General features: G+C 39.7%; 1 protein-coding gene across 2 annotated transcripts in view; it reads right to left on the bottom strand.

The window, feature by feature from the left end:
- Vps13b (vacuolar protein sorting 13 homolog B) overlaps positions 1 to 20,517 on the bottom strand; it is a 543,216-nt gene that overhangs the window by 127,175 nt on the left and 395,524 nt on the right. For both annotated transcript variants that reach the window (XM_021183993.2, XM_029469591.1), the window contains exons 37-39: positions 8,305 to 8,507; positions 6,510 to 6,714; positions 6,059 to 6,243 (exon numbers count right to left, since the gene is read on the bottom strand). In XM_021183993.2, coding sequence (XP_021039652.1) covers positions 6,059 to 6,243; positions 6,510 to 6,714; positions 8,305 to 8,507 — 593 coding nt within the window. The remainder of the gene's footprint in view (positions 1 to 6,058; positions 6,244 to 6,509; positions 6,715 to 8,304; positions 8,508 to 20,517) is intronic.

Raw genomic sequence — 20,517 nt, 5'->3', positions numbered from 1 at the left:
GGGATAGTGATTTCCTCAGAAGTTCTTTTATTGAGAATAATTTTCACTATCCTGGGGTTTTTGTTATTCTAGATGAATTTGAGAATTGCTCTTTCTAACTCTATGAAGAATTGAGTTGGAATTTTGATGGGGATTGCATTGAATCTGTATATAGCTTTTGGCAATCCAGGAGCATGGGAGATCTTTCCATCTTCTGAGGTCTTCTTCAATTTCTTTCTTCAGGGACTTGAAGTTCTTATCATACAGATCTTTCACTTGTTTGGTTAGAGTCACACCAAGATACTTTATATTGTTTGTGACTATTGTGAAGGGTGTTGTTTCCTTAATTTCTTTCTCAGCCTGTTTATCCTTTGATTAGAGGAAGACTACTGATTTGTTTGCGTTCATTTTACATCCAGCCATATTGTTGAAGTTCTCTGGTGGAGTTTTGGGGGGTCACTTAAGTATACTATCATATCATCTGCAAATAGTGATATTTTGACTTCTTTCTTTCCAATTTGTATCCCTTTGACCTATTTTTGTTGTCTAATTGCTCTAGCTAGAATTTCAAGTACTATATTGAATACATAAGTAGAGAGAGGGCAGCCTTGTGTCCCTGATTTTAGTGGGATTGCTTCAAGTTTCTCTCCATTTAGTTTGATGTTGGTTACTGATTTGCTGTATATGCTTTTACTATGTTTAGGCCTTGAATTCCTGATCTTTCCAAGACTTTTAACATGAAGGGATGTTAAGTTTTGTCAAATGCTTTTTCAGCATCTAATGAAATGATCATGTGGTTTTAAAATATGAGTTTGTTTATGAAGTGGATTACATTGATGTATTTACATATATTGAACCTTCCCTGCACCCCTGGGATGAAGCCTTGAAATAATCCCATGTCTCTTATCAGATCACTACGGATTAAGGCTGATCTTTAATAGCAACAAAACCAACAGAAAGCCCACATACACATGGAAGCTGAACAACGCTCTACTCAATGATAACTTGGTCAAGGAAGAAATAAAAGAAGAAGCTACAGACTTTTTGGAATTTAATGAAAATGAAGGTACAACATACCCAAACTTATGGGACACAATGAAAGCAGAGCTATGAGTTTAGCAGTGCCTCCAAAAAGACACTGGAGAGAGCATGCAGTAGCAGCTTAACAGCACACCTGAAAGCTCTAAAACAAAAGGAAGCAAATACACCCAAGAGGGGTAGATGGCAGGAAATAATCAAACTCAGGATTGATATCAGCCAAGTAGGAACAAAAAGAACTATACAAAGAATCAACAAAACAAGGTTCTTTGAGAAAATCAACAAGATAGATAAATCCTTAGCCAGACTGACTAGAGGGCATAGGGACAGTATCCAAATTAACAAAATTAGAAATGAAAAGGGAGATATAACAACAGAAACTGAGGAAATAAAAAAAAAATCATTAAATCCTACTTAATAAGCCCATACTCAAGAATACTGGAAAACCTGAATAAAATGGACAATTTTCTAGTCAGATATCAAATACCAAAGTTATATCAGGATCAGATAAACCATCTAAACAGTCCCATAATCCCTAAAAAAATAGAAGCTGTCATCAAAAGTCTCCCAACCAAAAAAAGCACAGGACAAGATGGGTTTAGTGCAGAATTCTAACAGACCTTCAAAGAAGACTTCATACCAATAGTCTTCAAACTATTCCACAAAATAGAAACAGAAGGAACACTACCCAATTCATTCTATGAAGGCACAATTATTCTGATAGCAAAACCACGCAAAGACCCAACAAAGCAAGAGAACTTCAGACCAATTTCCCTTATGAATATTGATGTAAAAATACTCAATAAAACTCTTGCCAACCGAATCCAAGAACAGATCAAAAGATCATTCACCACTATCAAGCAGGCTGTCCTGGCTTTTAAAGTGGGTAAATGGAAGAACTGGTCACAAGTGACTTCTTCGGGATAGGATTCTTTTTCTCCATCAGAATAAGTGAACAACACCACTGACTTTGCCTCGTTTCTGCCTGTCTCTTGTACACATTCCTATACAGATTTCTGCATTAACTGTGAAGATTTCACTAAAATAAATAAATAAATGAATAAACAAATAAATAAAATAAAAAAAGGAACCATTCAATTTGGGAAATCTTCATATTTGAAAGGCAAATTTAAGAGGGGGAAATAAATTTGTTGCTAACATAAAATGTCAAAGCACTTTCTTGGTTAGAGACAGTTTCAAGAGACTGCAGAGAAAGCTCAGCGGATAGCACCTGCTGTTCTTCCAGAGGTCATGAGTTCAGTCACATCAGGAAGATTACAAGTGTCTGAAAGTCCAGCTCCAAGACATGTGAGGCCTCTGGCCTCTGCAGGTACCAGCGTTCAAACATATATCCCACATACACATAGTCAAAACTAACAAAACAAACCTTAAAATAAATAAGACATTTAAAGTTTGTTCTTGTTCTATCAATACTGTATTCTTGTTTTTTCATTAATATGCTGTGTATAAAAATCGGCCAAGCTAAATATTATCCCCTCCCACAAAAAAATAACATAATAGAGCTATATGAAAAGTAAAATATCCATCCATGTGTGGTGGCATATCCTTAAAGCCTAGGTTGTCATGTTTTATTTTTCATTCTTTGTTTTGCTTTTCAAGACAGGGTTTCTCTGTGTAACCCTGGCTGTCCTGAAACTCTACTGACCAGATTGTCCTCAAACTCAAGAGATCCAACTCCTCTGCTTCCCCACTGCTGGGATTAAAGGCAGAGGCAGGCAGATTTCCTTGAGTTCAAGCCCACTGTGGTCTATACACAGAGCAAATTCCAGGTTAGCCAAGGACCCTGTCTCAAAAAAAAAAAAAAAATCCATTGGGAATTCTAGAAAGTAGACTTTGCAAACCAGAATCCTTAAGAGATCCAGTCAAGTGAGGGTGTGGGAAACCTGAGAATAACAAAAAGTTCTTACCTTTGAGTCCATTTATAGCACAATGCCCTGTCAGGTTGGCAACACAGCTCAACCCCAGGTCTTACTTATTATACCACCTGTGTTTTCATCTTATTTTACTTTACAGATCCTAATTTTGTTGATATGTCAGTATTATAGCCTTAAAATTTATGTGATAAAATTATAAATGGACACACTGGTTACTATAAACTCAGGCTTTTATTTATAATCTATGGTTAGATGAATAATATCAGATTTTCTTATATGTTCCTTTAGGATTCTAGAATAAGATAATATGAAGAAATTGTTTATAAATCTCATTAGTAATGGTGGCATGTTAGCCTATAAATTAGAAAAGCCAGTAGCTTAAGCTTTAGTCAATTAATGGCCACGAAGGAAAACGTCATCAAATTTAGTTCTGTGTTTAGGACTAGGGCCAACAGATCATCTTGTTCTGGTATTTAGGAAAGAGCTTCTGCTAGGAAAACAATCTTGGCAGACTAGTCAATGAGCTCACAAGAGCCTGTGCTGAATAATGACTTCATGTTCTATGATGCCACTGAAGAGTAGCACGATCCATCCTGACACAGCTCAATTTAGAAGTCAGTGTGTACACCTTAACGCCACAGTGTGTTAATCCATGCAACACTCCTGCACAGAAGGCAGCAGGAACCCAAGCGTCTACGGATTATACCTAGCAATTTTTTTTAACAGCTCTGTTGCATTGGCTACTATCAGGAGCAGAGTGTAAGTTAGACATGGCTCATTTCTTGAGATACACAATCTGTGAAGGAAAGAAGATATAAAGGAACAGGATTAAAAGGTAATAAATGAATAAAATGAACAACAGCAACAAAGTAGTGGCATAAATGCTGAAGGATTTTAGTAGGGAGGACAGCATACTTAAGATACTCTGTTCAGGGATGGACAGAGTGTAAGCTGTTGTAAGAGTAGACAGGATTTCAGTTTCTAAGAGGAGAAATTCAAGGTGTGCTGGCATGTTTTATTTTATTATTTTATTTTTATTATCAACTTGACACAAATTATAGAGCAGGAGGGAAAGGGAACCGACCGAGCTCAGATCTGCCTAAAGGCATGTCTCTGGAGCATTTTAGTGATTGTTAATTGATGTAGGAAGGTCTAGGCTGTATTAGGAAGCAAGCTGACCATGAGCCAGGAAAGAAAGCTAGTAAACACTGTTCTTCTGTGGCTTCTGCTTGAGTTCCCGTTCTGACTTCCTCCAGTGGTAGATCGTGACCCGGAAGTGTAAGCTGAAATAAACCCTTCCTGCCCCAAGTCTGCTTTGGTCATGTTGTCTGTCATAACAGAAATCAACAGAGGATTGTTAAGGCTGGTTTGGGGAATACTGAACAGGCTAGTTTACCAAATAAGCATGATCCATGTCCAGGGCCTAACAGGCTATCAGCAGGCACAGCAGGGTGACAGAGGAATGGCAGGTTTCTCTCAGGGAAATGCATGACCCATCTGTTCCTATAGGATCTTAGAAGGCTGGATGGGAGAAGAGGCTGCGATGACACTGAGCAATCTCTTACTCTCTGGGGACTTGTGTAAAATGAGTAGAGAGGAGGAATGAGTATTTAAGGCCCCACTATGTGCAAAGACATTTACTTAAGAATATTAGCTATAATGTCCTATTTACTGTAATATTCCACAACTACCTTGAAAGGTTGACAACACAAACTATTACTTTTAGACAAGGAAACTGAAGCTCAAGATCAGAAGTTTGCCTAAGGAAACTGAGTTAGTAACATGAGAGGCCAGGAGAAGAGACCTCAAAGCCCACAGTACTTGCACTAAAATGACCAAGAGCCCCCATTTCATACTTTCCTTCCATCTAGGATCAGCCATTTAACATTATACCTGAGCCTCCAACACAGACTTTGAGACCATTGCAATAAAACAACTGACAACTGGAAGGTTCCTTTTGAAAAATGAGGTGGGGAGACTCTTCTACCCTTCAACAACCAAAACCCTTTTTGTGCTAGAGTGAGGTTCTGACACCTGAGACTGTCTCAGCTGCACTCTGATCCCTAAGAGCAACTCTAGCTTGGCACTTTATATACAAAGGAGAAAATACAATTCTACAAATTTTCTGTTCTCAACTTCTCCAAAAAATAAGACAGTTTATGGATTCTAAGATTGCAACTTAAGAGTTGTTTCTAGGGCCGGGCAGTGGTGGTGCACGCCTTTAATCTCAGCACCTGGGAGGCAGAGGGAGGCGGATTTCTGAGTTCGAGGCCAGCCTGGTTTACAGAGTGAGTTCCAGGACAGCCAGTGCTACACAGAGAAACCCTGTCTCGAAAAACAAAACAAAACGGAAAAGAAAAGAAAAGAAAAGAAAAGAAAAGAAAAGAAAGGAAAGGAAAGGAAAGGAAAAGAAAAGAAAAGAAAAGAAAAGAAAAGAAAGAGTTGTTTCTAGGGCTGGAGTTTAGCAGTTAAGAGCACTGACTGCTCAGAGGTCCTGAGTTCAATTGCCAGCAATCACATGGTATCAGAACCATCTATAATAGGATCTGATGTGTCTGGTGTGTCTGAAGGCAGCTACAGTATACTCATATACATGAAATAAGTAAATAAATCTTGAAAGAAAAAGAGTTGTTTCTATCAATGAGACCCATTCTCAGCCCCAAGTTAAACTCTGATCCTCACAGGCGGACTGACAGCTGCAGCATATCAGCAGCTTGCCACAAGGGCCTCTCTCCTGCTTCTCCTGCCTGCTTCCTTTACCCATCCTGTCAATTCTAGAGCAAGCTCTCTTCAGCTTCCAGAAACTGAAGCACTGTCTTGTTCAGCCTCTCTGATTTTGAACTTAGCTCACATCCTGGTTCCTTATATTTTTATTAAGTTTTAAAAAACAGTGCATGACCTGATACTGACTCTGGCTGCTGAGAATCACCAAGCTTCCTGCATGCTACCTGGCCCCTAGAAATGCCCTAGATCTGTACTACTTTAGGTGGTCTAGAGACATCAAAATATAGTTCTTCTTTCTACACATATAAATACAGTACACAAGTAATGTACTTATCTTTGCTATGACTGATATAAAAAATATGTTCTAAGCATTTTCTCATAATGCTTTTAGTTTGGAAAGGAAAAACCCAGCCTTCACATACCTGCAGCACATCACCCAGGTCTGCTGTACTAATATCTGGATCCTCTGTGGTGTTGAAAGGCACAGGCGTGATTCGTACAAGGGTAAGCACTCGAGGTTCTGGATATCTCCATAACATCATCCCTGGGCTCTCTTCTGTTTCATTATAAAACAAGACTTCATACACACCAGGGAGTTTCAAAGATTCTAAAAACAAAATTATAAGTTTTTAAGAAGGAACGTGTTGGTTTCTCAAAGAGAAAATAAAAGAAAATCACATAAAGAAACTAATTGGTCATTTAAAATATGATTTGAGACAGAAAAAGTAAATTTTAGGGAATGATTGATATATACTTCTTTCCTACTTTAAGTATGAGCGAAGTACTATCAAGTGCTCCACTGTGCTAGTTAGCAAATTCACTTCAAAGCGCAGCTGGGTATAGGCGCCGTATGCTCATGCTGGTTTTACTTACCAGCATCCTGGACATACTGAAAGATGCCTGTCCGCAGGTCATCTGAACTTTGTTCAGTTTTAAAAGCTTGAGTCTTTTCCACTGGAGATGGCATTTGGGGTGCTGATTCGGGTACTGGCATTTCAGACTTTCCCTCCTGAAGATACCCATTGAATAATTCATGCAGAAGAGCCAAGCAATTCAAATGTTCTTGACCCCAGAAAACCTTCAAAAGGGTATGAAAAAGTTAACAGTCTTTAAACATAAACATCTCTTGAGGAAAATTAGGTACCTTCATGTTTGAATTAATGTAAGACTATAATCATGCTCAGTTTAATTACTGACAATAAATTATAGTTCCTAAGAATTAATAATTTATTGTTTGAAATTCTAATACTTGAGTAAATAAACAGCAAGAAAAATATTACATATTGTATGAATAACAACACATTTTAAGCTGTAGATTAATAGTGATATTATATTGTTGTATAGTACTATTTGTGAATTCATTTAGCAAAGAAAAAAAAGGAACATTCTTAAAGGGCAAGAATAAGAGAAACAGCTTCTCTAGGCCAAATATTAATAAAATGATAATAACAGTGCCACGGAATAGCTTCTTCCCTTTGTCATGAGACTGAATAGACCTGGCGATATGGCTGCTTTCTAACAAGAGAGAAGGAAGCTGACCAACAAATTTGAATTTAGAAGGTTCCTAGAGTCTGAGTTTAGCGAGACTGTCAACATACAACTCCATTCTGACAATCCAGTGTTTAGCATCTGAGGAGTTTGAGAACCAAGGATGCAGAGCTCGGTGAAGCTATGTGATCAGTGAGGCACAGTGATTAATGTCAAGTGTCTAGAACTCAGAGGATAAATTTTATTTTTCTCTTATAACTATTCTTAATGTTTACTTTTCGGCCTCAGAAAAAGATAGTACAGTTAAGATTAATTATGAAGCCTTCTCAAAGCCACAAAGTACTTTCTTTGGAACCTCCCCAAATTGTGGTTCATGTCAGCAAAAGAAGCGAGGAGTTGAAAAATTACAACTTTTTGATGATTTTAAGACATTTCCATTTAATAAATTTCCTTTACTGATAAATTAGTTACTTCAATTTTCTAACTGTGAATCTTGGTACATGATAATCTTGGCCGCATAAAGATGAAATTGAAAGCTACCTAAATACCATCAAGAAACAGGATGGAGATGCTCACACACTCCATGAATAAGAACTTGGTAAGAGGTTGGGAATTAACATGTATGCAGTTTTAGCAATTGAGCATCACATATCTAAGAAACCTGCAACCATGACAAGCTTTCCTGTGACACTGCTTGATGCTTGCTGACTACTCTATAATGAGATGATCCCCCATTCAAAAGATCCTAACTACCATTTCCACTGTCAGTTATACAACCAAGGGTAACAAAAACGGATGTCCATGAAAAAAACGTGTCTGCAGATGTTCACAGAAACATTATTTGGGAATAGTTTAAAATGGAAAGACTCCAAAACCCCTTCAACTGATAAATGAATGGTAAGAAAATGTTCTAAAATTGACCATGGTGATAACGATCACAAGCTCTAAATATACAAACAACAATTATAATTAAACCCAACTCATTGAACTATACTGTCAAAACAGGTAAATTGAATGATATAGGACTCGTTTTTCAATAGCCCTGTGAAAGTTCAATAGACACCATCTGACTAAATACTTTGTCACAGAAAAATTTAAATTTTAGTGAAGCACTTCAAAATAAAACAAAACATAGGGTAGTTAAAAACTTATGGGGAAAACACAGCTGATTCCTACAGACCTGTAGCAAACCACCTCTTAAATCCATGGATATTTTGGGTATGGACTGTTGTGGACCTGGATTGCCACTGTGTTTACACCATTTAGCTTCCAGATTGACAGCAGCAGAAAATGGTCCTATAAGAATCCGACTTCTTTCTTTGAGGCTTGTTTTAAGGAGAATATCATGTATGCCGAGGAGAAATGATGATCCAAGGCTTGCGCCTGAAGGAGAGACATGGAAAGGGTGCACAGTGTAATTATTCATTCTCTCTCTCTCTCTCTCTCTCTCTCTCTCTCTCTCTCTCACACACACACACACACACACACACACACACACACACACACTGAGGTTAGGAAAAGGACTATGTATATTTTTATATAGTGCTAATTCTTCCTTGCCAGGCCTTTCCCAGTTGGCTTTCCATCAGTTTCATGCCATTATTATAGAATTCTAGTTATGAAGCAGGTAGATATTCACATTCCTAAGAAAGAGATATTTGCCAAAACATTATGGCTTTTTCCATGTGTGAGAAGTTTAGGTTTTATGAGCAAAGACAGTTCCATGAAATTGTGCAAGTTTTCAAACAAGTACATTAATAATAAGAACAGCTGCTTCATTTGTCCGTTATTAACATGATGTGATTGGGCAATTTTCTGTGATTTCTTACAGCAACAGAGTACAGTATATTACTTTGCTAGACACTCAAGTTTTGGGCTGCCCCATGTTAAAATTAAAAACAATCAAAATACGTAACATATGCTTTCTAATAACTTTAGCTTAATCCAAACTTCACACATCATAACCACCTGAGGTTTACAGTTTTAAAAATAGATAGTGGCAGGTTAGATTCATGAGAAAAACCTGTATGCTATACTTCAAAGTAAACACACCCAGAAAAGGAATACACTTTAAAATGTAGGTTTCCTTTTGAACTTGAAGTAGGAGTGTGGATCAAACCTTTCCATAAAGTCTACAACAGACTTCAAGATACTTAGAGCATGGGTGCAAGTGGCCAGTTTATTTTCCTCCCAAGAAACTCATATTCTAAACTGTCATTATGAAAACTGATTTTCACCAGGCCAGATTTGTAATGTGCAGGGCTTATTTTCCTAATGCTATTTGATCCTGCAAAAAGATGAAAGATTAAGAAACACTTAGGCCCAGGAATATATGCCTTTTCAAAGTACAGTACCCATACTGACTTTAAAGTTCTGTGGAGAATTGAAAATTTCATATGTTATATGTACTTTCTGTGGAAATAAGATACACATCTTTAAAAACTCCATGAAAGGCATGAGATCCACAAGTGTGTGAGCTACAGCTTGTTAAAAAGTTACCATGTTGAGAGATCAATTTCTTAAGTCTTTATCAAACATGCAATGCTAAAACTTCTGTTTTACAATTACCTTGAGGTTTTTTTGTTTTTGTTTTGGTTGTTATTTTTTATTTTTTTCCATCAATTGCTCATTTGAAGCTCTTTATTTTGCATTCCTGTTTGAATGCAGTATAACTAAAGTATATTATATACATGGATGAGATGGCATGACAGATCCTATTATGACTCACACATCCTAACTAGTCTTAAATCTATTTGCTCACTCTGGACTTCTTGTTTTTGTTTTTTTCTGCATAGCCCTGCTTGTCTTGGAACTCACTCTGTAGACCAGGCTGGCCTTGAACTCAGAAATCTGCCTTCTGGACCTCTTGTTACCAATCTCTTTCCAGTCTCATAAGGCATTTTGCTTCTCTCTGAATTCCAGGGTGGAGCTTACCCCTTCCTTTTGCTCTCCAATGCTTTGGAGGCAGTTTAACATTTGTCTTTCTTTCTTTTGTTCTTCCATAACGTTTATCACTGTTCATCAGGTTCACAATCATATCCTAAGTTGTACACTGCAATAAAGTTTTTTCCTAACTCCTCTTTTTTTTCCATCTGTAGCCTCTATTCTATGTTAAGAATGTTAATCTCTTTAAAATGGTATGCAGTATCTTATCCTCTAATACTAATATCGCACCTTAATTTCCCAAAGATATGACTAAGATTGAGCAACTGCGTGGCTCCCTGACTAAATCAAATGAGCTTCCAGATTTTGTTAATAAAGTTTTATTAGAACTGCCCTTATTCATTCCTACATATTATGCCGTTGTGCACAACAACGAAGCTTAATTGGCCTCAAAGACTATGGTACCCAGGTTTAAATATTTGGCCTCTGTTCCCTTAGACAGTTAGTTATGTTAGATCTTTTCTCTGTGCCTCTTATGTGCCCTCTGTCCTAATCTGTTACTCTGTGCTCATGTTTTCTTCTGGGTACTTTTCAGTTCATTCTACCAAAGATTTTCTACTTTATCTTATTTCTATGTTTTGACCTATTTATGCTATTACTTAAGGGATCTCAGCTTATTGTTTTGATTTTCCTGATTGTTTAATTTTGATTCACTGACTAAAATCTTGATAAGTGGTTTCTATGTTACTGAGTGTGCTAAGTAAATGAAATTGAAATTCTGTCATAGAAGTCCAGAACATGGAACCTTTAATGCTCCTATCCGTGTACAGTCTCATGTGCTTGCCATTTTTTTAAAAAATAAATTGTTGGGCATTTCTTTGAGCTAGTTTGTAGACATAACTTATGTAGGAATGGTATACATGAGCTTTCTAGTTCCCCGTTTTACAGGTTGTATCTGTATTAGTATGGAACCACTAATACTCACCTTATAAGTAAATATTCAATATTATTACTTGTTGTTTAAATTAAGCCAACTTTGTTCACTGGGAATTATCCTTTTAAGTTAGTATTTTTGATCTACCTCTGTCATTTTGGGATAATCTTCTTTATTCTCCAGCCTCAATGTATTTCCCCCATTTCCCCTCTGGCATCAACCACTTCTCCAGAGACCTGGATGCTGAAGAATGGTATGCAGAAGCCAAAACCTGGATGGCAGAAATACCTACTACTTTTGGGGTTTTACTTCTTTTTGACATTCTGTCTTATGGTTTCTATTGCTGTGAAGAGACACCATGACCGAGGCAATTCTTCATAAGAAAAACATTTAATTGGGCTGGCTTACAGTTCAGAGGTTCAGTCCATTATCATCATGGTGGGAGCATGGCAACATGCAGGCAGACATGGTGCTGGAGAAGGAGCTGAGAGTTCTATATCTGGAAGGACAGGCAGCAGGAAGAGAGCAACACTGGGCCTGGCTTGAGCATTTGAAACCTCAAAGCCCATATCCAGTGGTACACTTCCTCTAATATGGCCATTCCTCCTAACAGTGCCACTCCTTATGGGCCTTTGTTGGCCGAAGCTGCCAAAGCTCTGCTGTTTGTAGGGGCCAGAACATGCCCTGCCTTGTTCTATTACATCATCACCAGCTTTCTGTTTTCCAACTCCTTCACAGCCTAGCTTGACTGTCCTAGAACTTGCTCTGCAGATTTACCTTGAACTCAGAAGAGATCTGCATGAGGCATGTATCACCATGCCTGGATTTAAGCTTTTCTTCATCTAGAACTTGCTCTATCCCAGGCTGGCCTGCTTTGCCTTGAGTCTGGTTATAGGTCTAGAAGATACTATTGGTGAGACTTAGTGGAAACTGAATGTTTGGCAACAGGACACCAAGTTACCATGCAACTTGAACTGCCCATCATGATTTGGGTGTTATCAGACCCTCCAAGTCATAAAGTAGGAAGTACACAGCAGTAATCTATTATCAAATGGAAGTGGTATGTATGTGATCATGCCCAAGCAGGTCCTGAAGTTACATGAAGAAGTTGCTCAAATGCTTATGGTTTCTTCTACTCCTGTTACAATGCCATCTGCTGCCAAGCATGCACCTATACCCTCATGGGGTGTTTCCTATGATTGGCTGGCTGAAGAAGAGAAGACTAGAACCTGGTTTACTGATGGTTCTGCACATTATGTAAGTACCACCCAGAAGTGGACAGCTGCAGAATTACAACCCCTTTCTGGGACAACCCTGAAAGACATAAGTGAAGGGAAATCTTCACAGTGGGCAGAACTTCAGGCAGTACACATGGTATTATAGTGCTGGTCAGACCGGAAGGGGCTTGTGCCCCTACTCAGGCCGGGTTTTCTGCTTCCCTAACTAATGCAGTCTCAGGTCCCGTGTGATTGGATTGGAGCAGACGCTGTGTTCCACTCACCAGAAGTCTTAAGCTCCCGTGGAGGGTGTCGTGGGTAGCTGGCGGGTGTCAGCCGACTCTGCGCCCTAGCTACCCTGGTGCAGGTCAGACCGGAAGGGCTGATATACTTTTCAATGAGTATAAAAATTGCATTCAAGGAATAGTCTTATGACCTTTAAACTACTCCTTTAGAGGACCAATAGCAAACCATTTGTTTGGAAAACCATTTAAAAGCATGGCTAGCCTGTGGGCATCAGGATGACGAGCCCAATGTAACAATTCTCTTCTCCACATACCGTCTGCACTGAACAACCTTATCCCAGCTCCTGAGTCCTGTTGGGAGAGTACTCAATGACCACAAGTGTGAGCAGAGCAGAGGCAGGTTTTGTTTGTTTTGTTTTTTTTTAATCCAGTTGGAAGTAATCTTGGGCCACTAAAAGTCAGCAAGCATATGTTAGAAACATCCAGAAGCAAATTAGCATAACAGGCAAAGACCAGAATGCCTCAAAATGGAAGAAAAAAATCTTTTAAGTATAATCTACAAAAATACGACTAAGTCCCCTAAAACCAAAATCTTTCCATTTCATGTTCCTTCAAATTATTGTGAAGCACATAAAATATAGCACTTGGTTGTAAAAAACCCAAAAACAAAACCACCTTGTTTTCCATCCTCAAACAGAATGTGTAAAATGATTGGATCCTACTTATACTCAAGTTTGCAATAAGTTTATGCTTATTAATATCTTAAGTAAAAATACTCAATAAAGTAATGCAGTAAAACAAGGGACTGTATCTATTGTTCAGTGACCAAAGGGTAACAGTGTCCAGAAAAGAGAGCAGGAAGTGAGACCTAGTTTGGTGGCCTTTCTCCAAGATACCTTTTAATTTCTTGTAGGAAGAACTTCAGTCTCCAAGACCTCTTATCCAGTCCTATTTAGAGAATAAGACTGGATCTTGGCCTTAATACAAGCCTGGTCTTCTGAATGTAAGAAACTAGGAACATAAGATTGAACAAGTTTTTCTTTTCCTGAGACACCCAAACACTTGCCACCTCCCCACCCCTACCCCAGGGGATGATGGTGGAAGAGACACAAGTGCTGCTGCAACTATGATGAGCAGAATGTGGTAGAGAGATGGGAGAGTGAGTTAAGACAAGTAGTGCACTGAAGAGGAGGTGGAACTGGAGAAGCTACAGTTGTGAGGAAGAGTTGTATATGAGGAGGGGTTATGGTGATGTCTGGGCTTGTGCTGCAGCCAAGGGCTGGGGCTGGGTCTGGGTCCTACTGTAGCCAGAGTCTGTGCTGATGGCTGTGGCCTGTGTCACCACTGAAGGCCATCCAGATGTCAGTGGTCTGGGCTGCAGCCTGAGTCCACGCTGATGTCTGAGCACTGTGTTGAGCTGGCCTACAGTAAGAGAGCCCCTCACTTGGACAGCATGGGAGTGGTGGCTCTGGTGACACTGGTCCAGAAAAGCTAGCCCTGATGGAGTGAGTGTGGGAGAGCTGTCCCTGGCCCTCCCTGGGCAGCACAGTAGAGCTGGCCTGATGGCAGGGATGAGCAGGCACCTCTATCCCCCAGTCCTACCACCTGTAGCAGGTGGGTGAGCTGGCTCTGCTGTGGCTTGGGTGCCAGAGTTTGCTTAGCTCTTCATTACCTGCTGCAGATGGGAGAGCTTGCCACACTCCCACCTGAACACTGTGGTGGAACTTGCCCCACCCCTCAACCAGGCAGAGCTGGAGAGCTGGTCCTGGTGGCATGGGCACAAGAAAGCTGGTGGGCTGACCAGCTAACTCAGCTACCACCCAGGCTCAGATCCAGGGCTTTGAGTTGGCCCACCCCAACATCTAACTCATTTATGAACTGCAGGAGCACATGAAGGGGCCAGTCCTTCAGAACCAAAGCTGCAGGATCTCCATAACATGGGGAAACAAGGATTTGGATTATCAGATAGAAGTCCCAGTGTAGATCCAGTATTGATACTGAAGCAGAAGCCTGGAACCAGACCAATGACTCAATGCAAGGAACATTTGCAAGTAAAGCTGTTTGGGGAGGATATAATGTGGGGAAGACTGTAGCTTCCTTAGTGAGGTGTTGGTGTGGGTATTGCTTTGTTTTCTTTTGAGAGGAAGGCTGCAAAGGCACAGGGTGGATATGGAGGGATGGGAAGATGAGGAGGACTGGGATACACGATGTGAAATACAAAGAATCAATAAAAAGTTAAAAGATCAAAGGAGAATTTCACATGAAAGAAGAAACATCTTTCTACCCTGGCTGTTCATACTCCATCCTTGTCTAGGAAAGTTATATTTGTGAAGTCTTGGAAAATTAAAATGCAAACACCATGAAGTGATGGAAGATCACTATCCTCCTCCAGTTGGCCACCATGTTTGCTCTCTTATACTACAGGAATGTATTAGGAAACTAAGATTTGACTGGCTCATATGGGCATGTTTTAAGGAAGCAGACTGGTACATCTGACCATGAGAAGCCAAATCTTTTAAGCTCAGACTCAATTTTAGAGAACCCAAGCTAAGTTTGAACTCAGGTAAACTAACAGGCCAGTACCTAGCATTAGTTTCCAAGTTGATCCCCAACAAAACCTGAGCCTAGCTCCAGTCTCTAGGTTAATCCCCAACAAGACCAGCTTTTCCAGGCCACACCCTCAACAAGACCAGTATCTCTAGGTTATTCCCTCAACAAACCTGCACCCTCAGGTTACAAGCCCACCCCCTGCCTAGCGACCACCAATGAACTCAGGTAAACTAACAGGCCAGTACCTAGCATTAGTTTCCAAGTTGATCCCCAACAAAACCTGAGCCTAGCTCCAGTCTCTAGGTTAATCCCCAACAAGACCAGCTTTTCCAGGCCACACCCTCAACAAGACCAGTATCTCTAGGTTATTCCCTCAACAAACCTGCACCCTCAGGTTACAAGCCCACCCCCTGCCTAGCGACCACCAATGCAGAGGAGAACAGATATAAAGTTTATGATATGATTCCCAGCAGCAGCCAATTGTGTTAAAGGCCACAGCAGCTTTCCAATTAGATGCTTGTACACTCACCCTGACTTGCTACTTACTATAAACATAAAGCCTTGTCCCAATAGACATTTGGGGCTCCCCTACCAACAAAACCATCCTGCATAATGGTAATTAATGTGCTGGAGGGCCCCGGAGCTAGCTTGAATAGAATAAAGACCCTGATGTGACTGCATCAGATTGGTTCCTGTCTGTTTTTGGGAGGCTCACTAACATTTTCCTGGTACTACAACCACATACTGAAAAATAAATGACAGCCTTCTTTGAGAGGAAGGATGATAAAAAATATCTGTAAAGTTTCTTAGATGGACACAATAGCTAATTTCTATGAAGAAAGTTCTGCTGGGTCTGTGTTTTGGGAGGCCAAGATCTCACTATGTAGCCCACACTGGCTGTGAACCTCCTCTATCTTCCAGGTGCTGGGTTTACAGGTATGTGCTATCATGCCTGCTGAGGTGATTTCTGTAGCTAGTCATATAGGTGAAGACTGCATATAAACTTACTGTTGAAAGCAAAATGACTGTGGTGGCTTAGAAACTGGTCTTGGTCTACACAATAAAAGTCTGATACATCAGAAAAAACAGAAGCCATTTAAGTCCATTTTACCTCAAAATGTCCTTGTACAAAAGTCTACCTTTTCAGGGTTAACCCTATGAAGCAGTTAAGACTAGCTCACTGGGTTTAATTCCAGGATTCACTGACGTTAGCGGCACATAGTACTCATAGTCCGTGAGATCATTTTAATTTTTCAAATAAGCTACAAGTCAGGAATGTGAAACCAGGGCTATGGAGACCGACTAAAGTTTTTATTTGTAGTTACTATTCTATCAAGTTGGTATCATTGCTATTGAGTAAATATTAAATGTAGTATGTTTGAGCCATAAGATTTATGAGAGGAAAGGATAAAGGGGTTCTTGATAAAAAAAGTACATCTTTAAAAATAAATTTTAGCTCAAACATTTAACGAGTGATGGCTTTAATATTCAAGTGGCATAGTTTAGTTGACAGAGGGAGAGAAGATTTAAGAAGAGGCCAATAAGTAGCAGGCATGCAGACTCTGTCAATCTGCTTCAAGTACTCTGCTGCTTTACAAACACTGCTCTCAGTTCACTCTGCAAGTGGTAACAGCACTGTAAATAAATGCATTCCTGCCCCAGCTCTCTTGCACAGCCTCAGCATGTCATACTAACACAGCCAATGGGTCTAGGGGACCCGCTAGGGTATAAAAGACTACCTCATATATTTTCATTCATTAATTTCTGCCAGGCTTGTTTTGCCAATAATCTCTCTAGCACACAGCTCTCTCACTTATGTGAATAAGAGGGCAATTTGCTGTGGCCACAGGCAGAACTCAACACTTTCAGAAAAACAACTGCACAGAGCAGGGTAGATTTATTTGTAGCCTTCTAGTTTCCCATATCTCAGGGCTGGAACTCTTAATGAACACCCATTTCTCAGACCACTAGACTAACAGATGTTATCATTAGGATGAAAAGGAAGGCTGCTAGAAAAATGTCTCTAGTACTTAATTACTAGGGCTGGAACCTTTCTTCCACAGTAACCTTTTGTTCAATGAAATTCATGTCACCTGACAGCAATTTTGTTGTCTTAAAGGCCCCCGTTCTTCTCTTCAAATGCACTATTTTGATGTGATTATGGGTGAAGTGTGTATCAGTTGTTTTAATCCAGATGCAACCAAATTTAGAGAAACTGAAACAGAAAGCAGCAGCTTCACCACCCGCTGGTATATAGGACAGGCAAGCACCACTATTATGAACTATGGTAAAAATATGTCACCTGAGGCCAAAAGCATTCTGGCAAAGAAATTAGATTAAGTTCACAATCTGGTAATTTTGGTAATAAGAAATAAGCTAATATTGTTAGAGATAAGGTTTGAAGGTGGATTTACAGAGCTGTGGTGGCACACACCTTTAATCTGGGCCACACCTTCTGCTGGAGACCTACATAATGATGTTGGAAGAAGGAAGATTCTTTCTTCTTCGCCTGCTTGCCTTGTGGGACTGAACAACTGCTAGATCCTTGGACTTCCATTCACAGCTGCTGCTGACCATTGTTGGGGAGTTGAACTACAGACTGTAAGTCATCAACAAATTCCCTTACTATATAGAGACTACCCATAAGTTTTGTGACTCTAGAGAACCCTGACTAATACAGTAAAGGTTTTCTTATCAAAAAGAAACAGTCCGATGAAGATTCCCCAAAGAGCCCTATTTATACAATTAACAATTCTTTTGCTAAAACAAAAAATCTTTTCATAATTGTATATCGATACATGTGGGCTGTGTAAAATACAAGAGCTGTGTAGCACACGGTAAACAGAAAGCAATGACATTACACAGGCCACATCCTTGAACTCATCATTAATAAATGTCTTTCCTACATTCAGCTACTCCGGCTGCTGGAAGCCTGTTTTCTTCAAGCACTTCACTGAAATCCAGGAACATTTATTATTTTAATCCATTACAGGCAGTGCTTGATTTAACTTTATTGGTTGTGGTGGTAGTAGTGGTTATAAGTGGGGGTACAGCAATGTTCTTTTACACATCGTTTCAAAAGGGCTTAATTATATTTTATAGTTTGGAGCAGGATTTTTTTTTTTTTTTTGTGTGTGTGTGTCTAACAAGGTTCAAATGGAGTTCAGGTCAGTGATGAATCAGAAGAAAAAGTCAGAGATGGTTATCCTCCTGATGTGAGCTCATCCCCCTCTCGAAGGCTGGGCAGGTACATCATGTTCACCATTACACAGGAGACTGCCCCCATAGCCCTGTTCTGTGGCTCATTAGAAAGTTTTCATTTTGTATGTATCCTTGAATACATATGAGATTCAATATAGTGGTTATCCTTCTATTTCTCTGAAGTTATTATACTCTGAATTTTAAATCATTCCTGACGGGCAGATTTGGAGACTACATCAGCACTAAAACACAAAATGTGCATGACAAATGATAAGCATTTTATAGTCATAGCTTTTTTAAAATCACAGAACAAATATATATTACAAAATCAAAGATGTGGGCCTATTTCAACACAATATATGTCCAACACAAAACATGTCCAAATAGCAAAAAAAATCAACTAGTTTTTGAACATACTAAACATTCCCATTTATTCCTTCCTTCCTTCCTTCCTTCCTCCCCATCCCCCCGCCCGGGGATCCTGAGATGATGTAGTGTAATGGCACTGGCTGTGCATGCTGATGATTTGATTCTGATCCCCAGAACCCCTGTAAAAATGGGACATTAGAAGTAGGTTCTCAGAACTGTCTTCTGGTCTACACATGTGCTGTGGCATTTGCACCCCCCCACAATCATACACACAGAATTACATAAAACATAAAGTTGACCTTTCTTGAGGATTGATACTGTTCACTATTGTCTAATACTTTATCTACTCACACATTTAATGATCACAAACAAGAGATTTAAATGTTGGGTCTCATATTGTTAGGTTTTATTTTTCATCATATTAGAGAAATAATATGAAGTATTATGGGAGAAATTGTAAATTTTCTTACTAGTTTTTATTTCATTTTAAAGTTTAGGACCTCCTACTTTTTGGAGAATGCCTCAATAGTTTACCAGAATGCACAGAAAACTATCCTCACATATCAAAATAAGTCATGAGTAATTTCAGAGTGAAAAAAGAGGCAATACTAGCTGACCAGTAGCGACTTTGAACCTTCTTATAGAGTAATAGGAGGGAATCTGCCTGGGATTAATAGTGGCGCTCAGTCCTCGGATGAGGAGCTATTATGTTTCATGGACTCTAGGCCATCTGCTCTGCCTGCCTACATTTTACTTCTGCAAAAATCATAAATGTACCTCTACCTCAGGGACTACAGAAAGGCATTAGAATTCTTCTGCTTTTCATTATCACAAGATTGAGTAACTCATTTCATTGTCAAGATAATCCCCCTTTACTCTTTCTTTTGCACTTGCCAGTTACTCCAAAATGACAAATAAAATCCCAGATGTTACAGACCAGCAAGCATTCGACTTTTTCTTGAGTGTTGGGTTTAAGCTACTTGGTCAAAATGTCAAAATTGACAGGGCCTTGATGCCCACACCCAGGATTCATTAAGGATCGTTGGTGGTTTGTATAACTGTCAACTAGCTATATTTATGCTTCCATCCTCAGTGGATCCTTAAAAGTTAAATCTGTCCTGTCTTTAACTGTCAAGAAATTCATTTCTCATTGTTCAGACCCTGGAAAGAGATGCATTTCTTTCTGAGAACAGCAAGAGTCTTTGGGGTGCTGTAAACAGCTCACTGCTGCAACACAGGATTTGAGGTAGTCAGACCTAATTCCATGCTTTACTTCCCACCAGGCTAACATGCATCTCTGAAGCATCCAAAGCAGACAGACTTCCCTCAGGGTACTGCAGCACAGCAGAAGTGTGGGAGCTCCACTCTGCACCAATGACCTGGTTTCACTTGCAGAGCATGAAGGGAGTGCTGCTTCTGTTATAATAAATGTTTTACTGGTAATTTCATGGAAAAGAATGGCTATACTTCCTCTCTCTCTCTCTTAGTTTATATACCAAGTTAACTACAGAAAGGTCAGGGAAAGTGATTAAAGCCACTGTTCCTTTGACAATGAGCTCAAGTCACTGCTTGGGAGAAAAGTCCTCAGTCTTGTCAATGGTTTCCCACTTCTAACAGCTCCACCCAGGTTATTTTCCTTTGTGTTAACAAGGCGTTCCAGTTGTGTTCCTCTTTTTCTTAGTCTATTTAAAGGTTGCCATATTAATTGGCCCCCGGAAAGGAGCAAGGCAAACTCAAGTCCAATGATTTCACAGCTCTAAACTGTGTCCTCTTGTTTGCAGAAATCTAAGGCGTACCATCTTAATAGAGCCATAAATTACCCTGACAGAGGAGCTAAAGTGTAAGCTCAGTCCCCACCCTCCTGTGGAAAGAGACTCGCTGTCAGTTCAGAATTTATAACTACATACTTTGCATGTCTCCAAAATGACATGCTTCAAACAGCAAAAGGGATCGGCACTGTGTGCCCATGTTGGCAGGGTGGGGTGGGGTGGGGG

The sequence above is a fragment of the Mus caroli genome, chromosome 15, assembly GCF_900094665.2.
Source record: "Mus caroli chromosome 15, CAROLI_EIJ_v1.1, whole genome shotgun sequence".
Classification (NCBI taxonomy): Eukaryota; Metazoa; Chordata; class Mammalia; order Rodentia; family Muridae; genus Mus; species Mus caroli.
Note: the sequence above shows the minus strand (reverse complement) of the source record. Positions and strands in the feature narration are given on the sequence as shown.